This window comes from Gopherus evgoodei, chromosome 7, assembly GCF_007399415.2.
Source record: "Gopherus evgoodei ecotype Sinaloan lineage chromosome 7, rGopEvg1_v1.p, whole genome shotgun sequence".
NCBI lineage: Eukaryota > Metazoa > Chordata > Testudines > Testudinidae > Gopherus > Gopherus evgoodei.
Genome location: NC_044328.1, coordinates 113,123,259 through 113,150,789, shown reverse-complemented (window position 1 = coordinate 113,150,789; position 27,531 = coordinate 113,123,259). Strand labels below are relative to the sequence as shown.

The following is a 27,531-nucleotide window of genomic DNA, read 5'->3' as shown; positions in this document are numbered from 1 at the left end:
CCCACAGATGGCACTGGCTAAGGAGAATGCAACCCACACCAGATAAACAGTGGTTTGTAGCTTAAAGAATATTTACCCTGTAATTTCATTAGGTGTTAGAACGAGTTCCATTTCCCAACAAAGCAAAGGAAACTGTTTAAAGAGATCTATGGTTACAGTTAGTTAATTATACTGCAGCAAAGCCACATATCTATATTGATTGGGGGTGGGGGGGGAATCTCCATAGCAATGCACTTTCTTACTCATTTAATTTCACACACTCCACATCATCTCCTCTTTATAAGATTAAAATTGAAGACAAACCCAACTATATATACAGAATGCACAACTGAACAAGATAAAGAGAAATTCAAAACAGAAATTCCCCTGGCATTCTTAAAATCCTGATATTTCCTAGCTTGATACTGATGACCCAAGAATTTAAACTGGAGACACCCCAACATCATTATTCACATACAGTATCAGTGGCGCCACAAAACACTTGGGAATTCATTGAGCAAACCAGGAAGTGTCAGAGGATTTTATCACAGTAGAAAAGATGAGGGTTTTGTTTTTTTTTTTAAATAAAGTTAAGTTACAAATTGTTTGTGCTGGATGCTCTCCCAGTATGTGTGTGTCAACTAATTTTGCCATTTTAGCTTCATAGGTCACATGTTATATGATTAATGCAAATTCTCTTAATCTCCATGTTCTCCCACAAGGCCCCAAACTGTCTTGCTCCTATTCTGAGAGCTAATTCAGTTTTTCACAGGATAGAGAAAGAGAGAGATAATTTCATAAGATGTATTAGGAACTCTAGGAGAAAACATTATAGCTTTGCCATCCTACCTGATTTGGGATTTAAAGAATCACATTGAGCATTATGCATATGCACAAATTCTTGATGTCTTTTAATGAGCTGTTGCCTGGTTCCTTGGATAGACAGCCCATGTTCCTTTAGCTTTCTCTTCAAATCACGGTCAGAAAGTAAGTTGTAAACGACTTTAGGCAGGGACTTCCTTTTGTGACCAGAACTGCGGGAGAAAAACTAAATCAATGAAAAACCAAGAAATTCTGTCTTGTATAGCAGGAAACCAAGCAATAACTTATAATTCTATAGTGCTTTTCATCCAGAAGGATCTCAAAGCACTTTACATGTAATGCTTATAAGAATCATATGAGCCACCATTGAAATGTTGCTACCTCTAAGGTGCAATGCAGTACCTACAGTAACATTCCTATGAAGTGAGAACACCTTACCCATCTAAAGCTAGGGGGGAATTTTAAATATACAGAATGCAATTACTCTAGTATAAATTTGCTCAGGAATTTGGGGTGAACATCTCCATCTCTTGTAACAAGCACCATGGGGTCTTTAATAGCTATAATGGGTGAAGATTTCAAGTTCATATCAGCTGCTACCCTGAAGCCTAGGTTCAGCATGCACTTAGAGGGAATTCAGCTCCTAGATTTTCCATCCAAATACTGGCTGTGCCATAATTGCATAGTTATTGAGATTTTAAAGGTCACAACGTAGATTTGTGTTAGAAAACTTTCCAGTTTCCTCAAAGATATACCCCAAGGAAAAAAATTTCAAATAACTATCCTAAAAGCAAATTTGTAGATGCCACCTAATAAATTGTATTAAGAAAATGAATAGTGCTCTCCCAATTAATTACCTCCTACAAAGAACTCCACTTCCTGACATGCTTAGTGTGAAATAAGAATGTGAAGACATCCATTCTGCTGTAGCACAGGGGAAATGGCTTAATTACAGGAAATAATAGAAAACGGAAGGCTCAGTGTAACATTTACATTTTTGAATGAGCATAACATTCACTCTACTCAATCTTGGAGACAGAGAATGCATAAAACTGCAAATGTATGGTTACCTTAATGGTGAAATTTGTATCTGAGTTGATTAGATTTGGCTAGTGACCCATATTAATTCCTAGCTAATCTTCAATTTAAATAAATAATTGTGTGCTAGTGACACAAGAAGATAACAGTTACAGATGTTTTTCTTTTCTGAAGCAGAACACAACAATCCCCTTGCATAAATTTTACTATGGCTCTCTACATTATACATTATGTAACAGCTTTCTACCTCTATAGTAAAAGATAGTTTACTTATCATTTGAAAAAAGTGCATTTTCCAAGCAATTTTAGCTCATAATACTGAAAATAAATTTAAAATGACTACAAAACAGGTTTTCATGACAACCCTAATTACTTTACTTTAATCTCTTGTAATCACTGGAGCACATCTCACAAAAAGATGCATTTCCTCCCAATTGCTTTCAAGAAAAGAAATGTTTAAGATTCTATTGGGGAACAAACTTTTTGTTGAATTAAACTTTTGCAGAACTTTGAAAAGATTTAACACCTATTGTAATGAACAGGCTGCACGACCTAGTGGACTGAGAATGGGGGGAAGAGGAGAGCAAAGGGCTGCATGATAATGCCAGCGATTCCACCAGAATGTTGGATCTCTACGGATGTTTTGTTTAAAAAAAAAAACTCTAAATTTCTAAAGTCATGCTTACCTATAATTATCGATATCCTGTGTGCAATTTGGAACTAAATAACTAGCCTCACTGAAATACAGCGTTCAATATGACCTTAATTTATGACAAAGCAGAAACTGAGCAAATTCCTCAGAAAGGAAATAAAAACATACCAAGTGCTACAGAAATATAAAGTGTTATTGCAAAAAATAAAAATATTTCCAAGGTCACGCTTAATTCCACAGTAAGTAATCCCGCATGACTAATACCTTCTTGGATACTCTTTTAAACTCAGAAGTCTAGATGAAAATAAATCATATTATACAAAAAAGTTTAAACTCTTTATATTCTAAAGGGAAAGTGTGTTTCAATCATGCACGTGCCATGAGCACTTAACAACTGCAACTAAAAGAATTAACTAAAAGGTCAACAACCTGTCAAAATAGTAAGATTAGCACCTGTTTGGAGCTGCACAGTACATTCCTGTGGCAATAAGACTGGTTACGATTGTCTGTCATTGTCTTCTGGATGGCAACAGACACACTAAAACACACAATTTGCTGTTCTCTTGAAAACCACAAGAGTTCTGTATTTAAAATCTTGGATCTAAGCAAACAAAATGAAAATTTAGCCCATTTTCTCATTTGTCAAAGAAGGCACGAGAAAACAGTGACAACAATCTCACTGAGCAGCACAATGGAGCACAAAGTCTTTCAGCTCAACTCCAACATTTTGATGCCATTATTCACTTGCAAACACTTCAGCTTGTGGATTTTGTTGTAGTAAGCATGAGAATGCAGAACACAGGTTTAAACCTGCACTGAATAAAGCAGACATAAAATCACTTTCAGTGCTGGCACAACAGCATGTGTCAGAGATCCAGGGTTCGATCCTGGAACAGCAAGGTCTAGAAATAGTGCTCAGAAATTGGACGAGGAGGAAGCACTTGTATTGTCCTCTGGCAAAAACAAAGCACTGTTTGAAAAGGTCTCTGGAGTGAGCCATACCTAGCATTCTATGGTTGGAAAACTGTCACAGCACTGGACTCAGCAAGAGGGAGAGTGGAGACAGGTCAGAGGACTCTGGAAATACAATTAGAATGTAAAGGATGCATACAGCAAAATTTCTGCATGGCTCAATGATCTGTAGCAGTGGAAGATAATATTCCTGCTCAATTTAGATAATTGACAACAATGAGGGAGAAGACTCCACATCACTGATGTGAATAGGGCAGAAATGGGACATCATTAGGAGGGTACCTGTAACAGAACACTGGCCCTGGGATGCATACATAAAGTAAAGCATGTGCACAAGTCTTTGCAGTATCAGGGCCTTAAAGAGCAAGCTGTGCCCAATCCAACTGAGACCCCTCCCTTAAAAGCGGGAGAATGTACATTTTACTTTTTAACTTGAGAGCTTGGGAACACCTGCTTTTTGGCTCAATATCAGAGCTTTAAAGAGGAAAATTTGAAGCAAGGGCCCCTTCCTATCACTGAAAAAACGAAGAGAAAACCCATCTAGATAGAATTTCGATGAACAGAATTACAGAGACACTAACATACAAGACTATACTCATGATAAAACCTATAAAATTTAACCAAATTTCCTACCATTATAAAACTATAAAACTTTGACTCAATTACAAGAAAAGAAATAAGGTTGGCACCAAATGTATCATGCTGAGAGAAGAAAATCATCACCGTCGTTACTTACATAGCAACTTCGACGTCCATAGCACATAACAGAGAAGCAAGACAGTTCACTATTATAACAGTAGCAGCAACTGGTCAAATTCACATAAAAGTTCTTAAATTTAAGTTTCTTACCTTCTGAGACTGTCTTTCTTCTCATCTCTCGTCAAACAACTATCTAGGTGTCTGTTTATATACTGCTCTGGAATAGCAACCCCACACACAGGACAATCCACTGACAATAAAATAAAGGGCAAGTTGATGGATTTTTAAAAGCTTATTTATTAATTACTTACAGCAAAGCCAAATATTTTCATATGAAAAATACAATAGTTATTTACAGAGAGTCAAACACAGAACTCTATTTTTCTTTTTAGAAATTTGGTACATACACCCAGACAAATACTAAAAGGTAATCATTTCCATTTCTAAAACATTGATTCCTACCTTTTTCAGTATTTTGAGCAGCATCTTCTACCCTGTCACAGCTTAAATGTTTCATATGTTTGCTATGAACACTGCAAATATAGGGGTAACAATATTTGGGCTTCTATGCCACTGTAATTGTGCATTACTGTGAGTTTATGTAGTTTGAATTATTTCAACTCCCACTAAGGAAACTGTTCTTCAATTCTGATGAATAATAAGATATGCCAATATTTCATACTCATGTAGCATTTCCTTAATCCAAGGATTTCAAAAGGACTACTTTCATATATTCATTAATTAAACTGTGCCTTACAGGAGCCCTGCAACAAAGACAAGTATTAACCTCATTTTTTGTATGGGTAACTGAGGCAGAGAGAGGTTATGTGACTTAGCCACGGTTTTACAGCATAACCGAGAACTGACCCAAAATCTCCTGCTCTGCAGGTAACACATGCTCCCTCTCCTCCACCTACAGCAGAGATCATCTTAAATGAACTCTTCATGTATTTATGTTCCCCTAAGCATGTATTTGTAAAAAGGAACATTGAGATCTGCAAAGATGTTGCTAAAACCTTTTATTCTTTTAATATGCTTGCCCTTATGTGGTCAATCACTATGTATAAAACCCCTCTACTCAGTAATTTTTAAGGCATAATTTGAGACTGAGATTCTTCAATCATCATCACCACTGTGCTAATATAAAAAGGGTCAGTTTTAAACAAGAAAATTAATTCATGATGTCCCTGTAATACTGTTTCTTGTAAAGAAATTTGATGCTGAGACTTCGACTAACACTTTTAAAAAACCTTGTGAAACTCAAAGATAATTGTATGATCACACTTTTGTAGTACCCACTGACTCCTGAATCAGTATTTCAAATCAGAAATACCTTAGCCAAGACAGAAGTACAACAAACAAACAACTCTACACAGCCTATTATATATCTGAGATTTATGATTCAACTCCCAACATGGCATCAGAAATAATATTCTCCTTTGTAATAACTTTAGACTCAGCAGGTGCTGGCAAGAGAATCTTTCTAGAATAGTTTGGCCAACTAGATCAGATTTGTTGGAATAATTTATGTAATGAATGCTGGTTTAGCTGTTAATCATAAAAATGGTAGCCCTGAAATCTTCATTTACTAAAGAACAAATGAGGAGTATACTATACAGAAAGACCTTACAGTTGGTTTCAGTGAGAAAATATGATGCACAATGCCAAGTAGCAGATCATCTGGATATGTGGATAATATTTTCACATAGCCACTTTTCTGACCATAAGGGCATATTTAAGTGGTGTTTAGCAAGCTGATGAATAGGTACAGACTTGTGAGTGCTAATCTACTAGTAACTAAGTATGCAAGTCTTTCACGGAGGTCCTGGAAGTCACGAATTCCTTGACTGGAGGAGCGTTGGCAGCAGCGGCAGGGCACTGGGCCACTCCCCAACCCCAAAGAGCAGCAGCAACTGCCAGTGCACCCCCACAAGGCAGCAGCAGCCCCCTCTCTCCCAGCACCTATAATTTAGTTCAAGGTGTTTTTAATAAAAGTCATAGACAAGTCACTGGCCCTGATTTTTTGTTTATTGCCCATGACCTGTCCATGACTTTTACTAAAATTACTCGAGACTAAATTGTAGCCTTACTAATAAATTGTCAAATAGAGATTTAAAAGAAGAAATAAAGATGCGATAATAGTCACATTTTTACACTTGCACAATATATTTATTTCCATTTTGTTCTTTAATCAGGACAATAAGGTACCATAAGGATGTCAAAATTACGAAGATTCCACTGTTTTATTTTAGCAAATATCGTTTATTCTGAATATTGAAAATACTAATTTGTGCTTTTCTTAGCACTACAGAGGACACAGACCTACAGCAGGCTGAAGTATCTTTTTCTGGACAGCATATCAACAGAATTGTTAACTAAAATGCAACAGCAAATAAACAATGTACCTATGTGTGTATCTCTCAACTCCATTATAACTACACCTTTAATACACTTCACTTGGGTCAGGATGAGCAAGGATGCAAGAGCCAGAAAGAACATAGTGATTAGACAGCAAACATCTTAAAAAAAACAATCATTTGTAACTGAGGAAGTTTGCTATGTAATCCTAAAGTGTCTTAAAAAAACCTTTGTTTTTACTAATACCTTTCTTAGAGCTGAATTACATTTTAATCATTTGGTGCTGACCTAAGTGCCCCCATGAAGTATGTTTTTAATGCATCATCATCCTGATTAAGCAGCGGCCGCCAATCCCGTTTCAGTACCCTCAAAGGGTATGTCTACACTTCAGATAGACACCGCAGCTGTCCTGTGCCAGCTGCCTTGGGTTCATGAGGCTCAGATTAACTGGGTTGTTTAACTGTGGTATAAATATTTGGGCTCTGGCTGCAGCCTGAGCTCTGAGGCCCTCCCACCTCAAGAGGCCCTAGAGTCAGACTCCTGTCCAAGCCTGAACAACTAGACTGAAATTAAGCAGCCCCTTAGCCCAAGCCACACAAGCCCAAGTCAGCTGGCACGGGCCAGCCATGGGTTTTTACTTGCAGTATAGACAAACCCAAAGATGTCCCAATAATGCAGCCCTCTGGATGAAGCACATCCCAGTTAAACATAGCAGAATGTAAATATTTGTACCTTTCATCTCAAAGTAAAATAGAAAGATTAATTAAGCATTTTAATTTATTAATAAAAAATAATTAAGGCAGGCAGTGTATATCTGATATTGGCAACAAAAGGGTAGAAGACTTTGGTGAATACAGCAAACTGAAGCATGGAATGAGAAAGACAACATAGGCAACTCACCTTTCGTAACTGCTTTCATTACAGATGTAGAGGGTTTCTCAGGATTTCTCATGTCTTCGGGACTTGGGGCTGCCATCCCTTCACTGACTACATCGTGAGTCTCTGCAGAACTACAACAGACATTATCTGTTTCTTGCTCATTGTTGCAACCTTTATATTCCACCTCAGCTGCTACAGATGTCCTTTTAGGGGTCTGAGTGTTTTCCTTTATCAAGAAATGGTCTAAAAGTTGTTTGTCTTGTTTGAAAGCTGAACCAACCATGGAACCCACAGCATGACCTTTGCCAGTAGAATATTTGGTATAGTTTGTTGAAGGTGAAACTGGTGGTGAATCCAAGACAAACTTGAACAGTTGCTGCCTAGAAATATCCAAAAGGTAAACATATAATTAGATAAACATAATATTATTATTGTGTCCCTCCAATAGCCTTCCCTCTACCCTTCTTTGGTAAAAAAGCAGGGAGTAAAGAGAGTAAAAAAAAAAAATAATAATGGAGGTACACCTATCTCCCAGAACTGGAAGGGACCCTGAAAGGTCACTGAGTTCAGCCCCCTGTCTTCACTAGCAGGACCAAGTATTGATTTTGCCCCAGATCCCTAAGTGGCCCCCTCAACAGTTGAATTCACAACCCTGGGTTTTGCAGGTCAATGCTCAAACCACTCCCTTCCCCCCTAGGAAGTAGGGAAGCTTCCTAAGCTCTAGTTCCAATTCTTTGTCATTCCCCTACCTGTTAACAAGGCACAGCTTGAGAAATCCACCTCCTCATGTAAAATAGGAAGCACTCTCATTCAAGGGTTCAGAAGAATCAAAGAATTCATTACAAAGAAGAAGCATCCAACTCTTCCAGCAAAGAGAACTTACTAAACATTAATCAAGTGTAACCACCGTGCTACCTTCCTAAATCTACAGACAGAGCTAGTGCCTCTGTGGCAACTCAGAACTCTGTGAAACTAAAGCACAGCAAAAACACTTAAGTGAAAACTGCTAAAGAACCCTGGGAAAGACCCTCCTTGCTACTATAGGCCTTTCGTGCTGCTGAAGAAAATTAAGATGTTCATTAGCGTTCCAGAGTTGGCCTTGGGAAACTTCTTCCTGACACAGGTTTGCACAAGGAGCTTATATTGCCCAATGAGGCCATCGCACTTCAATCCCCAGCACAGGGGGCTGAGGGACATGTTACAGGGTGTGTCCAGAACACACAGTACTGCTGAAATTCTGGGTGGCACTCTGACCATAGGAAGTTGTGAACAGGCTACGGTAGTCCACAGGGCTGTCTTACGTTATATGAAGGGTCTCATTGGCCCCTACCACCACCTCAGAGCTGCTTGTTTTTGTGCTGCACTTCTTAGAGAGAGGCAATACAAATATTACACCCCCTAAAGGCAACAGTGAAACTAACAAGAATCAGGTGAATTTCATTCTGTTTAAGATTGGGAAAGCTTTGAATAGTAGCAGAGGCAGCCACTGGTGCTACTTGTAGACAATAACTCATCAACTGAGGCTAAAGAAATATAGAGTAGTGGACAAAAGGTATCTATTTTGCAACTACCTGAAAAACTGAAGGAAGGCCACAGGAAACCACAAAGGGCAACACACTTATTTAGGAAAGCTGCACAGATGTGCACACTGCACTCAGAGTGGTGGCCACAGGTGGGCCTGGAAGATCGCAGTGAGATGAGGTGGGGAATAGGTGGGGCCAGTGGGTCGAGGTGAGGGGTGGTGATAGCGGAGTTTGGGGCATGCAGGGCTGCTGCGGGGCAAGGCGCCTCTCCCTCGGCCCAGCCCCAGCCCCAGGGCTGCTGCAGCAGGGCAAGACACCTCTCCCCCAACCCAAGTGCTGCTGCAGGGAGAGAAAAAACAGTGACTGCAACAGATATTTTTAGAGTGCCATAGAAAAGAATAAAATAAAATATAATGGAATAAGTAGAGAATATGAGGTAGGAAAGAAAGAAAAAAGGATAAAAGGAGAAGAATGTCACTAGACACAACACAAATGCACCATAATTTATTATAAAAATAGAGGGGGAGAAATGGTGTTAAGCCTGGAAGGGAAAAGATTGTTTGGGTTGGGTTTTTTGCAAAAACAAGAGAAAGGCAAGCAAGTTACATTTTTAAATGTATCAAACTGGCTGGCAATATGTTACATTATATCAAAGTAAACAGCATACAACTGTTCCAATCCTTTAAATGGAAGGGAACAGAGGTATCAGGTTTTGGGTTTTTTTTATTCTTACTTGAAGTTGCAGGATTAGTATTTTCAAGTGACAGATATAAGCCTATGAGTACTGGCACTCTGCATCAGTATTACTACTCAAGAAACTGTGAATGTAATCACACCATTTGTACTAGCACAGTCTCCTCTCTATATTTATCCTCTGCATTACCTGAGGATTTCTCCTCCTTGGTAAAGATTATGACTGTCCACTCAACAGAAAGTTCCTATTAAAGAAAGAACAAGTAACAATGTCCAATTCAAAACATTCTTATACTAAACCAACTAGTTAGACTATTTTTATTAGTTGTTTAAGGTGCAGTAACTGCACAAGATCCTTTGGTTGGCTGGTTTTTTTAAATCCATACTTCTGCCACCAGGTGAATCTGCAATACTACTAGTCAATGGCTCTTACATTAATTTAAGGACCACATTAATTTAAGGATCACAGTTACCACTCACACTGAACCTGTTAGCCCATGTACCATTGGTATAATTGCAACAACTATTTAAGAAACATACAGAGAACCGAGAGCTCTCATTCTGATTTTTATGCACTACAAAATTCAACCTTACACTGGCAAACTCACATTTACAATAGTCCCAAGGCATGGTGAACTTCAAAAGCACAAAACAAGAGTCAAGACCAATTAACTGTGGCAACAACAAATGTTTTGCTGTCTGCTCTCAAACAGATGTGGTCTGTAAGTTTCTATGGGTGAAAGGATTGTTATTCCATGACAGACATGCAATAACAGAAAACTCTAGCTACTGTTGTCACAGGACTAAATTCAGGAAAAAAGGACTAGCTGGTTCTGAATATAAAGAGTGAAATTCACCTTGTGCAGTGTCTTTATGATTCACTTTATACTCCTTGTTAGAAGCTTACATGGGGGGTTAATTTCATCCTAAATGATCAGAAAACTATGAGATAGTATATCCATTTAAAGCCTTAAGCACCAATAAAAAAAAATTATAATTCATATATGGGAGAACAGGACAAGACAGGTGCAGATCACCATACAGCAATCTTCAAATTAAGAGTAATATGCTGAAATTTTAGAAATTTGTCATATGGTGGACTGCTACATCCTACATCAAAGATGATGAGAAATTAGACACCTATTATCCATAAATATTTAGGCACAATACACTCCATCAGTGTGTCTTGCCAACGGCACAATTTTTGGGGAAGAGGTGAGCAGAATGGAGGGGCAAGAAAAGAAGGTCAGGGCATGATGTTTGTCTTACTGTCACATAAAATGCACATTTCTTCAAAATCGACCATAAACACGTAATTACAGCAAACAGTCTTTTCAAATTGTTCTTTTCTACAGAAGTCGAGCAGGTACCATTTCCTCCACTGCAGCAAACTAAACTACATGCAGTTCAGATAACATAAAACAGATCAGAAAAGATATTCATTTGGCTTTGTAACACAGATCAGCTCTCGCATGTTATTGCAGATGATAAAAAACTTCTAATATGTTCTTATTGGTGAAATATCTAAAAGATTACCTAGTGGCCCATAACTCAGTTTTCTTACACGATAGAGCTGAATCTATTTCTCCTATCTTTTCAGCTCATTGTTTCATATCATAGATGTCACATTCCCTCAACAAAACAATGTACAGTGGCTAGAACAATAGGTCAATGATCCTACATAAATACAACTAAGAGATACTAATGTACAGACAGCTATCTTGTATGCAGTTTTTGTTAACTCCAGCTCCCATTCTAAAAATGTGTTCTGGCATAAAGTAGGCATCAATGCAAGGGACAATGATTGGGGTTAGGGGAAGAACACAAATTGCTTCTAAAAAATAAATACAAAAACCTAGTTTCTCTATCAATAAAATGGGCTAAAATTCTATATTAACTATAAAACCTAAGAGAAACACATATTTTCTTAAGGAAGACAGAAAAAGAAGCTTGTATAAACTCTTCTGTTCTACTGAAATACTAACACCACTTCATAAATCGTACTGGATTAAAAAAAAATTCTTCAAAATTAACTTGCAAGATTCTCACAAAATTACATCAATTACCCAAACTGAACTGTTAACAACAATCAATTACATTCTCAGAGTTCTCTCTCATGTTGCGTTAGATAATGAAGACTGAAAACAGACTTTTTAAAGACATCGGTAACCAAACTTTGGACTACACACAATAGAAAGAACTTTACACCTTTACAATTCAGACATCCATGCTATGACTACTATATTTTAACTTGTCTACCAAAACACAAATGGATCAAGTCAGTCTACACTTATTTTGTGGGAGAATCAAAATACTGTTACCAAATTCCAGAAAGACGACAAAAGTCACACAATGGGATTTTCTGAGTCAAATTTTTTTTGACAACATATCACAGCTACATTTAGCTGTGTGGTGACATCTAGTGGCTATAGTTTGTGTGTGATGAACCAAACAACGTACCGAACACAATGCCAAAATCTAATGAAAAGTCACTAGTATGTTTGGTTGTAAATACAAAATAGCCCCATTTACCTGAACCAACACTACCGTACTTGAAGCTTTCTTTATTATTAACTGCCACCACCTTCTCTTCCCGTCTATTGAATCCCAGTTATCCCAATTTCAAATTATCCCTAGTGGTTCTGACAACAGTTGCTCCAAGTGGTTTTGACAACTAGGTTTATACTGCAGTTTCATGTGTCCCTCCAAACCAGGGGTGAGGAAACTTTTTGGCCCAAGGGTCACATCTGGGTGGGGAAATTGCATGCAGGGCCATGAATGTAGGGCTGGGGCAGAGGGTTGGGATGCAGGAGGGAGTGCGGGGTGTGGTATGCAGAAAGGGGCACAGGGCAAGGGGTTGGGGCAGAGGAGGGATGCAGGGTGTACGAGGGAGCTAAGGGCAGGGGTTGGGGTGACGGAGGGGGTGCGGAGTGCAGGAGCGGGCTCAGGGCAGGGTGTTGAAGTGGAGGAGGGGAGCAGTCGGGGGTTGGAGTGCAGGAGGGGTGCGGCAGAGGGTTCAGGACAGAGGGGAAGGCTGCAGGAGAGGTTCAAGGTGCAGCAGGGGGCTCAGGGCAGGGGGTTGAGGTGCAGGAGGGGTTATGAGTGCGGGCTCCGGTCCAGCGTCACTTACCTTGAGCAGCTCCACGGTGGCAGCAGCACACAGCAGGGCTAAAGCAGGCTCCCTGCCTGTCCTGACACCGCGCCACTCCCAGATGTGGCCAGCACATCTCTGCAGCCCCTGGGGGGAGGAGAGGGCAGAGGGCTCCATGTGCTGCCTTCATCTGAGGGTACATCCCCCAAAGCTCTCATTTCCGGAAATGGTGTACCGTGGGCAATGGGAGCTGTGAGGGGTGGTGCCCACAAGCGAGGGCAGCGCATGGAGCCCTCTGCCCGCACACACGCGCACACACACACACCCTGTTCCCCAGGGATGTGGTGCCGGCTGCTTTCAAGAGCGACAGCACGGGGATGGCAATCCCACAGACCGGATCCAAAGCCCTGATGGGCCGGATCCAGCCTGCCGTTTGCCCACCCTGCTCCAAACCCAGAAGGCAGAAAGGCCAGATACAAGGCTACCCATATAACTAATGCCAAGTATCAGAGGGGTAGCCATGTTAGTCTGTATCCACAAAAGCAGCAAGGTGTCCAGTGGCACCTTAAAGACTAACAGATTTATTTGGGCATAAACTTTCGTGGGTAAAAAACCCCACTCCTTCAGATGCAATTGAAGAAAGCTTACGCCCAAATAAATCTGTTAGTCTTTAAGGTGCCAGCAGACTCCTCACTGTTTTCATATAAACTAATGGTAATACTCACTTTCTGTCACACCCAGATTTGTAAATTTCACCTAGAAACTGATTCAAGTGGTAAGTACTGGTTTGACACAGTAAGACTGCATTTGAAATTGCAAACAATGCAAAGTGTATATAACTACAAATTAAGAACAACTTTTACCCTCAGCTAAATTATCTGATATGTTTTATAATTTTAACACAGCAGCATATTACCCTATCTAAAAGGTTACAGCCTCATAACTGGGAAACCTTAGTTTGAGAATGTGTATGGTCTTCAATTTTAAAGGTATAAAGAGGAGCCAACAAGATCTGTAAATAATCAACATCTCACAACCTTTCACTGTTTTAACCCTTATGTCTGCATCCCTCCTACTCTTTGTTTACTGCCATCTTCCTATGTTATGTCTAATTTAGATCATAAATTCTTTAGCGCAGAGATTTCTCTTTTGTCTGTAAATTGGCATATATACTTATGGTTCCATGTAAACTGCTTGCCCTGTCTAGGTGTCCAATGGCAGCAGGCATAGGTTTAATGTCATACAATACCTGGGAAAACTTGTACAGAGCACCATCTAAGATGCACAAAAAAAGATAAAAGCAAAACCAAACTAAATCATAAGGAACTTGTGGTGTACTTTTGCTATATCAGGAGAGCCTGGATCCCAATGATCATAAGCACATTTCCCTTGCACAAGTGTTTATGAGTGCAATGGTGTGTACTTGCCCCACACTGGAGCAGAAGGGGTTAAGGCAGCACTCTGAGCAGCGGAAGCCATTTCCCCTCAACCCTGCTGGGCATGCTCCAACTGCTGCTACAGTATAAAAGGGAACAGCCTAGCTCAGTCTGGGCTGACCGCTGAGGAGGAAGGAGGCACCTTACTGTCTCCAGCCAAGGAGCAGCCAGCATCCTGGACCATGGGAGCAAGAGATTCTGAGACCCAGGCAGGTGCCCTGGTACCTGTGGATGCCTAGGAAGATGCAGTCACCACCCGAGGAGACTCCAAAGACACCCAGACTTCAACTAAAGGAGTCGGGGTAGAAGGTAGCCCTGGGAGGAACTAGCCAGTGTCCCTGCAGCAGTCAGAGTATTGTGGGCAGAATCCATGCTGACTTAGTGGTGAAACCATTCACCACTACCAGGGCCCTGGACTGGGACCCACTGAAGCAAGGAGGGCCTCAGTCCCCCTACCCCAGCCACCCACTTTGGGGGGCGGCCCAGCAAACACCATCCTACTGACTCTACCCCTTGGGCCGCATTTCCCCGCAGCCCAAGGGAGTCCTACTGACTCTGGCCCTTGGGCCATGCTTCCCTACAGCCCAGGGGGAGTCCTACTGAACACCAGCCATTGATCCATGCAGCCCTGAGGCTGAAGGCAGCCATACTGACTTTACCACTAGGCTACCACGCCTTTGCCCCACCCCTAGGGTGATGGGGTGTACTTGCACCATGACAATGAGATAGCAAATAAAGAGAAGAGGGTGAGAACTCACTGCTTCCAAATAAAAATTCAGGAGAGGAAAACAAGTTAAGCCTCCTAGAGAACAATTACATGGGACCACTACAAATGTATGGCATGGTATTTATAACCCACACATACAAATTCTTCTGAAAGTGTACATCTACATAAAAAATTACAGCACTTTCAAGTGGCAATTACCAATATGGGAAAGATGGCGGGAGGAGAAAGGAGGTTTTATATCCTTTCCTGGATAACAAGTATTCTTGAGTAGAAAACCCGACCATAACCATTGGGGTTGGGGAGGGAGTTCTCTCTTTACCACATAAATAAAGAACAATGATCATTTTCAGTTCAGACCAAATAATTTTTCTGTTTATGTGATACGCAAATTGACTGATCACCTTCACCCAGCTGATTGCTATTAGAATAAGGGCTTGTCTTCACTGCCTGCCTAGCTCAACGTATAACTCAAGTTTTGCCCCAACCCAATTCCTATCCAAACACACAAATCTATCGCTCAGGTTAAGTGGTGCCTGAAGTTCAAGCTGACTGGTCTATCAGGAGGCATGGGCTGAAGCTCCAGAGCAGCTTACGCTCTCACTAATAATGAAGTAGAGATGCAGCAGGTTGAATTACAACCACCCACCAACTACTTATCAAATCACTCTGTGTGACTTGAGTGTTGCTTCTCAGTTGGCTAAGCTCTCTTGAGCTAGAAGAGCTCAAGTGAAGCAGTACTAACTCCAGCTAAATGTTGTAGTGAAGACAAGCTCTAAGGCAGATGGGCTTTTTTTAAACCACATCAACCCAAGTTTATATTTCTGATTAGTTTGGAAACCACTGTTCTTACTGCCAATGACGCAGTTCTACACTGTTAACACATAAGGGCAGCATCAACAGCAGTCCATTTTACCCTCCACGATCCACAATTCATTTTCATGCCTCATTCAAAGAGTGGTAAATTTTGTCCCTAAACCATGGTCCAAATAATCAGGCTGTGAGCTGGTGAAATCCAAGAAGGCTGGGGAAAGGCTGTTCTTTAGCCACAAAATTATCCTCAAGGCTGCAATTGCCCCCAAAGGGGGGCACTCCATTGCCCCAAAAAACGTCCAGTGAATTGGCATGTAGCCTGCCCCTCCCCCCAAAATTCCCTCTTCTCCAGTCAGTTGCAGGGAGATCATGTGGAACATAGTTCTATAGGATGCAGTCCCCAAAAAGATTCCCCACCCAAAGCAGCTTCTTAGAGCTTATCTACGCTACTGCTTAAGTCAATGTAACTTACGCCTCTCAAGAATGTGAAAAATCACCCCCTGAGTGACATAAATTACATTGACTTACACTATGTCGGCGGAGACGCTCTCCTGATAACATAGCTTCTGCATGTTGTCGAGATGGAGTAATTATGTAGCGTGTCTTCACCAGATGCACTGCAGCAGCACTGATATAGTGTGGTAATAAAGATGAGCCCTCAGAATCTCTCTCATACACCTGTGCTATGGAACTATGCCAATTCAGAGCCATCTACAACCACCTGGTGGGGCAGGAGTCACAGCACACAGTGGGCAATTGGCAAACATTCATAGGCCCACATTAACCTTATTAGGTCCCCCATCCTGCAAACAACATGGGCTTGAAGTTAAGCACAAACAGAAGAATTTGCAGGATCGGGGCCTAAGACTTATTAGAATTATTATGGTTATTCCTTTCCATGCCCATGCACACTCTGATCTTGGGGCATAAGCTTTTATTCAGCATTTTCCAAAATGCGCTTGCAACAGTAGCATTTTCCTTTCCTAAAGGCCTGTTTAAGGGAAATATTTGAATTTTGTGGCACACACAATATTTATTAAAAAACCTGAGCACCTGGGCTCTAACTGAAATCAATATATGCTGCAGGTGCTTGGCACATTTGAAAGTCAGGCACTTGAGGGAGGTTCTCTTTTTTTGGGGGGGGAGGGTGGAGGAAGAGGAGGAGAGAGTAGGAAAGGGTGTCCTGCACAAGCCACTGCAGGACAGAAACCGGCCCTGTGTATTATAAGCTGGATGAGCACAGCCCACATGCAGGCAATATTCCCTCTGGAGTCACCTTTGGCTGCACAGGAACTGCCAAGTCAGGCCATAAACGAATGACTACTGCAGATACTTTCATTTTTACAACTGCAGTCACCTCACAAGCAGTCCCCTAGCTCCTGCATGTGATTTCAAGATCACATAAAACTGATGAAGGGATTACTTACAGAACTGTAAGCCCAGTCTCAAAAATATGTAAACGTAAACTGTGTATCCCAGTGATGCATTCATTCTCTTGCATGCCTGAGAAGAACATACAGGAGAGACTGGTAGTCTTGAAGCAAACAAGGTGGTTTCTGTTCTTGCACACATCAGCTGAGAGAGCTTTTTTGGCAAGTATCATACATACCACACATTAAAATTAAGCAAGACTCCCCACTAACAGAACAGGTTTCTGTCTTGCGGACCACAACTGCTTTGCCATATGCTTCTCACACTTTATTCAGAAGGCCTCCAAGGCACCCATTTTGTTTCCTCTCTGATGAACTGCCCTGTCCACAGCTAGCACTAAACACATGCACAGCTTAACGACACTGCTCTTTATACATCAGGACAGAGCCAATCAGTCCCCAGCCCCTTAAAGCTACATGCACATCCCTTTCCACACATCAAGGATGAATAACCATCCTTTCCACACACTAAACCACATAGGGGCGAGAGAAACAATCATAGTTCTACACAGTAAGAACACTGTGTTTTTCACCAGCAATTACAGCCCATCATCATTTCACACAAAGCTCCAATTAGGCTTTTCTGTGGCCTGATCATAGAACTTAAGCTCCTTCAGCAATCTACCCACACATGGAGGTGACTGGGGAAACACTCTCACCCTTTGTTTCCCTACTGCCCTCCAAACTCTCATTGGGTGTCCAAAAATCAACTACCAGTAGTTACTGCAGTGTATCTGAGACCAGTTGTTCCTGTGCTCTCTAGCCATTTTATTTCCACGAAGGGAGGCTACTCTTCTTTTAGCCATTGTCTATCCTAAGCACAGTAAGGGCTCGTCTTCATTGCCAAGTTAACTTGAGTAATAAGTCCCAGTGTCACCCTTAATTCAGTCCCATCCACACACAAAATCCCTTAACTCATGACTGTGGCGCTTTTTGCTTGAATTGGCTGGCTCACACAGGGGCATAGCTCAGCACAACTTGTCAGCTGCTAATATGGCCACTCTGTAGTATAAACGCAACCACTTCAGTGCTGCTAGTCCTCCAATACCTTTCCACGATACCCCCTTCTACTCTGAGTGCCCAGAAAGACAGACAAGTTCTCTCATAATTCACTAAGAAGAGTTCATAGCGCAGTTCAGCTTCCTGAAGCTCTATGAATCATGTGATATATCCCCGGAAGTCTTAGCACCACATGAGTGAGTACAAAATGGGCCTGGCATATTTCCCCACCCTCACTCTTCTTGTCCTCAGTAAACAGCTGAATACTTCTGCATATACTTTCTATATAAGGCTGGAAAACTTCTGCTTAAAAAGGTAAATTGGAAAATTACAAGAGTCTCAAAAGACATCTCAGAAAAGAGCTTAGGAATAGTCAACTATAGATGTCCTTCTGTGTACACACAATAGAAAGAAGTTAGAGCACAAATTATTCATAAAATTGGAAAAATGGAAAACAATACACTTATTCCTTTAATGAATCTGATGCAGTTCTACTGCAGAGACTTGCAAAGGAAGGTATTACTGAGGAATTGTCTACACAGTGCATTAATCTGCACTGGAGGGGTGTAAATTCTAGCGTACACTAGCATGACACTAATTGGCCCATGTAGACACTGTTGGCACACATTAAAAGTTCTCTAGCGCACACAGATACAGTCCTGTTTCACACTAGAATCTCTTTGGCATGCACTAATGGACTATGTAAACAAGCCCGTACATAATCTTCCAAATATAACGTTGGCTCAAAATTCAGTACTTGCACTAATACAATGCATTTGAGGTCACCTTTCCAATTTCAATTGAAATATTTTATGATGCATATTCCTATTCTATGCCTCAAGACACTTCCTGCAACCTGACAGTCATCACACAAAAATATTCATAAGTGATTATGGGAATTCACAGTAACCAAAGGTCAGTAAGGAACAGTATTCAGTACTGATGCACTACAAGTACTTCTTTTCCCCCCCCGTGAAATGTTTTTTTCAAGGCTGTTTTACATGCTTCCCAGATTAGTAGAGGAGACTACTGTTTCAGGTCTACCGATCCAGCTCTTTGCTGAGAAATTTCAAGTCACAAGGGCGAAGACTATTAAATCACTGTGAACTGTAAGATTTATATTGATTCATCAAAGCAATCAAAACAAATTAAGGTTTAGGATTCAATATCATAATGGATCCAAGTCAGCACTGCTTGTTCCCTGAAAAGTTAAATCCTAATTTAAAAAAATCCATTTGTCACTAGAGAGAAAGTGCAAGCTCAACTATTGGAATGGTGCAATTTAAAATTTTTTTAAAAATTCAATTAAATCTAATTGCATCCATGGACCTTCCTCAGGAGACAGACACACAAAATGAACAATATATCCTGCCATCATTTATGAATCCAAACTCCTCATTGACTTTCAAGCAGGGGTCAGCTATAAAAAAAAAATAAGAAAAAAACCAATAGCCCATAGCCATATTTGTTTCCCATAACTAAACATAATTAAAAAGAGGAGCAAAGAACAAAAACAATCACTTGCTATCTTACTCCTTTTATGAGTCTCTCCATTACCCTTTGGTTAGCACAAGAAATCTCACACAGACAAATGCATCAACTCTGTGGTAAATTCTACACCAACTTGTGCTTCTTTTGCTGTTCCCACTGTTCAGTGCTACAAAATAAATCCCTAAGGCGAACCAAGAGCAAAACAGGAAATAAGGAAGACAACATCCAGATGAAAGCATAATATTCCAACAAATCCATTAACTAACTAGAAAAATTCAGATTTTAGTCTCCTTAGACAACTTTACATTTATTCTGCCTCTTAAATTCATGTGAGAATTATCTTCTGAATGAATAATCATTAGACCTGGTCAAAAAAATTTTGTCAACACATTTTTTCATCTAAAAAGAAGATTTTGCTGAAAATGTTCATTGTTGACATTTTCTATTTTGTTTCCTATGAAAACCTTGAAACCAAAAATAAGTTATGATTTCAGTAAAAATTTGTTTTTCAGTGTGTCATAAAAGAAATTTTCATGGGTAATTTGGGGAAACTTTTTTAAATTTCTCACACAAAACTAGTACTTTTCTACGAGCCTTTTTAAATCAAAAATCTGCAGCCGAATTGAAATTAACTCCCTTTTCCTGTTTTAAAAAAAAAAAATTTCACCCAGACAAGTATTGTTTATTTTTAATCCATGGCTAAAAAGTATTGTTCAAATACTTTTCTTTAAATTATGGGTATTTGTAATACAATACTGTCGCAAAGGTGTATTTTCTCTTTTCCCACCCTCACCATGTCAAAATAATCTCACTAACTCAAGGAGTAGACCTTCCAATTCGTCTCTGGACCACAAATTCTCCCACAAGAATGAGTGAAAGAAATAAAACTTAAATTCAGTGAGGTTATGTGCCCTTCATAGGCATCCCTAATGCAAGCTGGAACTTCATTAAGCCCCGTAAGTATGTAAAGCAGCTGCTGCCATAGGATGTGGCAATGTAGGTCTTCTCAGTCCATCTCCTTCTTCTCTTGGCATGGTAGACCTTTCTTTCCTCCCATTATTGTCTCAGGCATCTAACAAATAGCTCTCTCGCGGTTTCCATTATATCATCTCTGCTTCAGAAGGCTTCTGTTTCTGTTCAAAAACACATCTGCTTCCACAGAATATCCACAATATCACTGAAGTGTTCTCCAAAAATTTTTTACAGTTGCCTTTCACCTATGAAAGGAACTTCTCTAAGCTGGTTCCAGGTTTTAGGATTTTCTAGACTGGAATACAAGCCCTTTTGAATGTGTATCACTGCAACCTTTTCTCCATTCTGTGGTTCACCTGTGTTTCCTCATTTCTTTAAGAAACACAGCAATGATGTAAGTCTCCATGGCCAAAATTAACTCCTTACATTTAAGAAACGCATTACTATTACAGAGAAAACCCATCAGAGTACTGACCTGTACGAATCTCAGTATTCAATCCCTTTCCCCAGTGCAATTGCTCTTATCTTAAAAGAATATGAGTGTATGTGTGTGTAGATGATAGATAGATAGATAGATAGATAGATAGATAGATAGATAGATAGATAGATAGATAGATAGATAGATAGACAGACAGACGGATGGACGGATGGACGGATGGACGGATGGACGGATGGGAGGTCAGAAGTTCAGTTCACTAAAGAAATTACATTTAGGAACTGGAAGACAAGCACATCAGTGCTAACACAGTTCAGTCTCACAACTGGCAAAGAAGTTGTCCAACTTTCCTCAGCACCTTTTAATAAAACAGTCACTATAATCCTAAAATAGATTTGGCAACATCTCTTTCACAGAGGAAGTACCTTGTGCACTCTGACACTGCTTTTCTTATGGGAAATCAATAGCAATAGGAGCTTAAAGGCTTTCCAAGGTGGCAGAGTACCTTGGTTGGCAACAGCAGCAGGACTAGTGAGTTACAGGAAATTTTCCAGAACCTGCTCTGCCTCACTGCCACGTTCTCTATTACATTTTTTTTGTTAATGGCTGGTTGTGAGGAATCTCAGTGTTGCATGGTCATTTATGGCTTTGGCTTTCTCCTCTTTCATTTAGCAGATCACTAGCTGTTAGGAAAAGTCTGAGGTTCAACTGCATTATAAATCATGAGAAGGATTAACTCATTTATTAAAGGTTCCAAAAGAGTCTGAAATAGTATTCTGTTTATTCCACTGAACTTACCTTAGTGGTTAAAGACTAGTACAGCATCCAACAGGAAAATGGACTTCACTCTCAGCTTTTCATAGGCTTGTCATGTTTACAATTTTCTAGATAATTATTTTAGAATCACAGTAACAAACTTTATACTGTAACTAGCACACAACATATCTATTTTAGTATTTCTACTGCAGTTATGACTTTCTTACAATCATTTTCCGCTAAAGACCATTCATTTACATAAACAGAGGAGCTTTTCTAGTATAGTATATGCTACAGAGTATGTCTGTTTGCAGATCTTACTATTTAATTGAAATTTCAGGCATACCTAACACTCAATTTGTTATTGTCCAATGCAATATGTGGAGGATACAATTATCAGTTTTGACTTCCAGTAATTACAGTACTGCTATCAGTTTCAAGCAAACCTGACTAGCATGGAGGTTACAGGTCAGAGTAGGGTGACCAGATGTCCCGTTTTCAAAGGAACAGTCACGTTTTTGGGGACATTTTCTTATATAGGCGCTTATTATCCCCCACCCCGATTCCGTTTTTTCACAGTTGCTATCTGGTAACCCTAGGTCAGAGTAAACTTGAGTATAAAATTAATTACAAACATCTTTGAAGCACCATAAAGCAGCTGTAATACTGCTACCAACTATCTTACCTACTTGTATAGAGAGCACTACTACAAAGTGCGAAGGGCCAGGTTCAAAGCCTACTGAAATCCACACAAAGGAACCCACAGACTTCAGTAGATATTGGATCAGGCAAGTGCAAAGAATCCAAGTATGAAAAAGTAGAAGTAAACGTATCTTTATTTGTATTTGTGCTGGCACACGCAATGTAAACCGAATCACATTGCAGCACCTAGTATCTTTCTCAAAGATTATCACACAGCCCAAGAGTAATTTTTCCAGTATTTCTTCGTAAACTGTGAACAAGTTCTCAAAATGGTCATCTGCCTCAAGTCAGAATGGTAGTCTATTTGGTTGAACAGAATGAAACTACATAATTTGAAAAAATGGAAAAGCTAAACACCTCTCCCTCCCACCCTTTTTTAAGACCAGATTATGTGTACAGCTATCACAATGATGGGTTCCTTATAAAAACCTGTAATAATAAACCATTAGAGACATCTTCTGCCCATCTAAGATTCCAATGACTTCATCTATAACTAAGTATGCAAAATGCACCTTACAATCCGGCCCTTTTTCCCTAAATTAGTCAATCCTTGTGGCATTTAGGTTACAAATTAAACGTTAATCTCCCCACATACACCCATTAATCGATTAATCGACTATATGAGATACGGATGGGAAAATTTTCAGTAGTTTATTCTCTTTGGTTGCATTACGACACACAGGCCTGGGTTTTTAACTCAAAACACACACACACACACACTAGGGCATGCAGGCTTAGCTAAAGGAGTCAAGTGATGTCTATATTTCTAACCATCGAAACATACGTAATATTTGAAAAATTCTGTTGTACCTTGCAGAATTAAAGTTTTTTACCAGCTCATCTAATATCCAGTTATTTTTCAGGTCAGGTTCCGTGACTGCCTACAAAAGAACAGAAGTAAACAGACAGTGTTCAAGCAAACATAATTTACTTCTCAGATGTGTGTTTCAGACACCACCCATACAACCCCCACCCCTCAAAATTATTAATTCAACAAAGTTGCATAAAAATGAAGTTCAAATATCTTCTACTGAAAACCATCTAAGACCCTGAAACAAGTGAGTCTCGAAAACGTTAGGTAATACCCAGAAGTATAGATAAAAACAATACTTTGTTCTAAGACCAATCCCATTAATACTAGTCTCCAACAGTGCTTTATTGTACCCAAGCTCCAATCATTTTGGAAGACAAAAATAGGCTCCTAAGGATGAGATGCGAACATTAAGCAAGAAGGAGTAAACAAAGGAAAATGTCAGTTTGAATAATGATGGAATAAAAGATACAGATTACGGGGTAGTTTTCTGAATACATATTCTTTTAAAAGAACCTTCCTCTCTATTTTAATTGTTCTCCTGTGTTACCATTCCAGAGCTTCCTTTGCTCTTATATCAATCAATGGGATTTTTAAGAAGGTAGAAGGATGGATATAAAATGTGCAGTTCAGAAATATATACTGAAAAGTCTGCACTTTTTTAAACATCAAAAAACTGACAATATATTACAAACAGACCTTTCTGAATTCTTGCCTTGAACAGACTCATGCTTTAGGAATACGTAATGAAAAATTACCTATATTTTGCCAGTACTTTTGAAACATTGTTTGTTGTGTTTAAGCAGCCTACCATTTAAAAACATCCAGCAAAATCCAACAGGCTTAAAGGCAAATCCTATCTTAAAGTCTAAGACAGGGGTCGGCAACCTTTCAGAAGTGGTGTGCCAAGTCTTCATTTATTCACTCTAATTAAAGGTTTCACATGCTGGTAATACATTTTAACGTTTTTAGAAGGTCTCTTTCTATAAGTCTATATTATAAACTAAACTATTGCTGTATGTAAAGTAAACAAAGGTTTTCAAAATGTTTAAGAAGCTTCATTTAAAATTAAATTAAAATGTCGATCTTACACCGCCAGCCTGCTCAGCTCGCTGCCAGCCTGGAGTTCAGTTCACCTAGGCCGGCAGCAGGCTGAGTGGGGCCTGCAGCCAGGACCCCAGCCCTGTGGAGGGGAAGGGTTCAGGGGTCAGGGCAGAGGTCTGGGTGTGTGGAGGAGTTCAGGGGTGAGGGCAGAGAGCTGGGGGGTGTAGAGGGCAGAAGACTGGGTGTGGGGGGGGGCTTCAGGTGTCAGAGCGGAGGGCTAGGAGATGTGGGGGGTCAAGGCAGAGGGCTAGGGTGCTCAGCTCGTAGCGGTGCTCCCAGACCTCAGCGGCTCATGGCAGGGGGCTGGAAGGGATGTGCCCTGTTCCACACCCTTCCCCACCGCTCTCTGCCTCCTCTACGAAGCTGCCTGCACACTGTCGCTCTTCCTCCTCCCCCTCGCAAGAGCCATCAGCTGATCAGTGCAGGGAAGGAGAGGAGGAGGGGCAGGAAAGCAGCATGCTGGGGGAAGAAGCAGGGGAGATGAGGAAGCTTGGCTGCCACAGAACCAAGCTTCTGCCTCCTGCCCCAGCAGGGGAAAGCGGTGGGTGGAAGGGTGGGCTGAGTGGGGCTGGGACCGCGGTAGCTGCCACTCAAAATCGGCTTGTGTGCCATGTTTGGCACGCGTGCCGTAGGTTGCCAATGCCTGGTCTAAGACAAATGGTCTTCCATGCCCTTTGTTAAGTGAAAGTCTTTCAGATAAGATCTTAATAAGAAAGTTCTGCCTGTACTGCATGACATGGGTATTGTTGGTCCTCACAGTGTTTTTCAGAAGAGAAGGGATTTACCCCAGTATCCATGGCCAACATCTACTACGCCTCTGCTCTATAGTATATTGCCATCTTCCACCCCAGAAGTGGCTGCACTACACATCTGATGTGTTGGATGGAATTCATTTTACAATATGAGTAGGAAATATATTAAACTACTTATTCTACACAATAGATACATAGGAATACACTTAATCTCCACTATGCAAAGTGTCCCAGCAGCATCAACAAGACTTAATTAATTAGAACTAGAATGTTAGAAAATGCTCATTGGAGGAGGAGCGGGGGGAAAATCAGAAAAATTACTTCTGAGTTTACTCAATCTAAACATTCCATCACCAGCCACGCCAAAATAACATGTACTCCTCAATTTAAAATATGGGGGGGGAGGGAAAATCAATCAAAAGCCATTTCTATCGGCTATAGGTTCTGTAAAAGTCTATTTTTACTAATCCTAAATTCTGGATCAAATTCAACCTAGCAGTGTCTCTTTAAAAGACCAGTAATGTGAACCATGCAATGATCAAAGATTGATGAAAATTAATTGTCCCTTTGGGGAATAAATGCAACATTTTCAAACTCACGTGCCTATAAGTAAGTGCCTAAATCTGTATTAGACCACTTATTTAGGTGCCAAAGATTGCAATGACTTCAATGAATATTCAGGACCTCTGAAAAAAATCATGACACTTAGCTGCCTAGATATGGATTTTAGGTACTCAATTTGAGGCTCTCTCATTTGAAAATACCAGCAGAGGTGAACAATATAAGAAGCAGTTCTATGTATCTTACAATAACATATCTGATTAGACCCAAAGAGAAAAAAAAAAAGTCTTAATACTAAAGATTTACCCAAAACAATATATAAGAAAAACAAAACAAAAACACTTACCACACAACATGTTGGACACTGAGTTTTATATGACAGAAATTTGCGTATACAAAGGGAACAATCTGAAAAAAACAAATTACATACCATATAATCAGAGTGTACTAAGCTAAGATGAACACACATTGTTGACAAGTTTCAGAGGGGCAGCAGCCGTGTGAGTCTGAATCAGCAAAAAAACAAGGAGTCCTTGTATCACCTTAGAAACTAACACATTTATTTGGGCATAAGCTTTCATGGGCTAGAACCCACCTCACCAGATGCATGAAGAGAAAAATACAGAAGCAGGTATAAATACCCCTCTGCCATGTACATTGGCAAAACCGGACCGTCTCTATGCAGAAGAATAAATGGACACAAATCTGACATCAGGAATCATAACAGTCAAAAACAAACACTTCAGTCTCTCTAGTCACTCAGTAACAGACCTAAAAGTGGCAATTCTTCAACAAAAAAAACTTCAGAAACAGACTCCAATGTGAAGCTGCAGAACTGGAATTAATGTGCAAACTGGATACCATCAGATTAGGCCTGAATAAAGACTGAGAGTGGTTGGGTCATTACAAAACCTAAACCTAATTTCCCCAACACTAATTTCTCCCTGCTGTTACTCATACTTTCTTGTCAACTGTCTGTATGGTCCACTCTCTTACCACTTCAAAAGTTATACTTGGTATCCTGCTTTTAACTGATTTATCTTATTAGACTGACCTCACTCTTGGTAAAGCAACCCCCATCCTCTCATGTATTTATACATACTCCTGTATTTTTCACTTCATGCATCTGATGAAAGGGGTTCTAGCCCAAAGCTTATGGCCAAAAAAATGTTAGTCTCCAAGGTGCCACAAGGACTGCTAGTTTTTTTTTTTTAAACACATAGTTGAGTAACTATATATATTTTTTTAATCTAGCAAAATGTGAACTAAAGTAATTATAGTCATATGTAAAAACCGAAACATTCAATAAAGAACACTATTCTATTTTAATGGAACCTTTACCAGCATATTTCAGCATTTGATCTCAGTCTGTGTGTCCATTTAAAAAAATATTTAGCAAATATACCCCAAAGCACATCAACTTTTATCGTTAAAATATCATGGTTTACTGAGCTAACCTTCAAGTTTGAAATAACTACACTTTCTAGAACCACAAAATTCAAATCCCATCCAGTATATGGAGTAAAATCAGGGGGAAGATTTAACACAGGTTTCATGCTCCTATCTTTTAGGGCCTTTTCCAAAGCTCGCTGAAGTCAATTCACTAACTCCCATTAACTTCAGAGAGCCTTCCATTAGCCATTATTTTTATCCTCCTGCTAAGAAATGATTAAACGGGGTAAGAGCTTAATCCTGCAATGTACTGAGCACCCCCAACCGAAGTTGAAAGTTTATTTCAACGGGAGTTGAGGATGCTTAGCGTCTTCCAGAATTGAGCCTTCCAGAAGGGCTTCTTTGGACGAAAGGAGTATGAAGGGCCTAGGAATTCCTGAGTTCCA

The 27,531-nt window shown here is 40.1% G+C and overlaps 1 protein-coding gene across 13 annotated transcripts in view; it reads right to left on the bottom strand.

Moving 5' to 3' along the window:
* RAD18 (RAD18 E3 ubiquitin protein ligase) overlaps positions 1 to 27,531 on the bottom strand; it is a 156,803-nt gene that overhangs the window by 106,432 nt on the left and 22,840 nt on the right. For all 13 annotated transcript variants that reach the window (XR_004001236.1, XR_004001235.1, XM_030569312.1 and 10 more), the window contains exons 3-7: positions 26,040 to 26,101; positions 23,276 to 23,346; positions 7,421 to 7,779; positions 4,313 to 4,412; positions 829 to 1,013 (exon numbers count right to left, since the gene is read on the bottom strand). Coding sequence is in view for 11 of the 13 variants with exons in the window: in XM_030569312.1 (XP_030425172.1) it covers positions 829 to 1,013; positions 4,313 to 4,412; positions 7,421 to 7,779; positions 23,276 to 23,346; positions 26,040 to 26,101 (777 nt within the window). In the remaining 2 variants the exon portion in view is untranslated. The remainder of the gene's footprint in view (positions 1 to 828; positions 1,014 to 4,312; positions 4,413 to 7,420; positions 7,780 to 23,275; positions 23,347 to 26,039; positions 26,102 to 27,531) is intronic.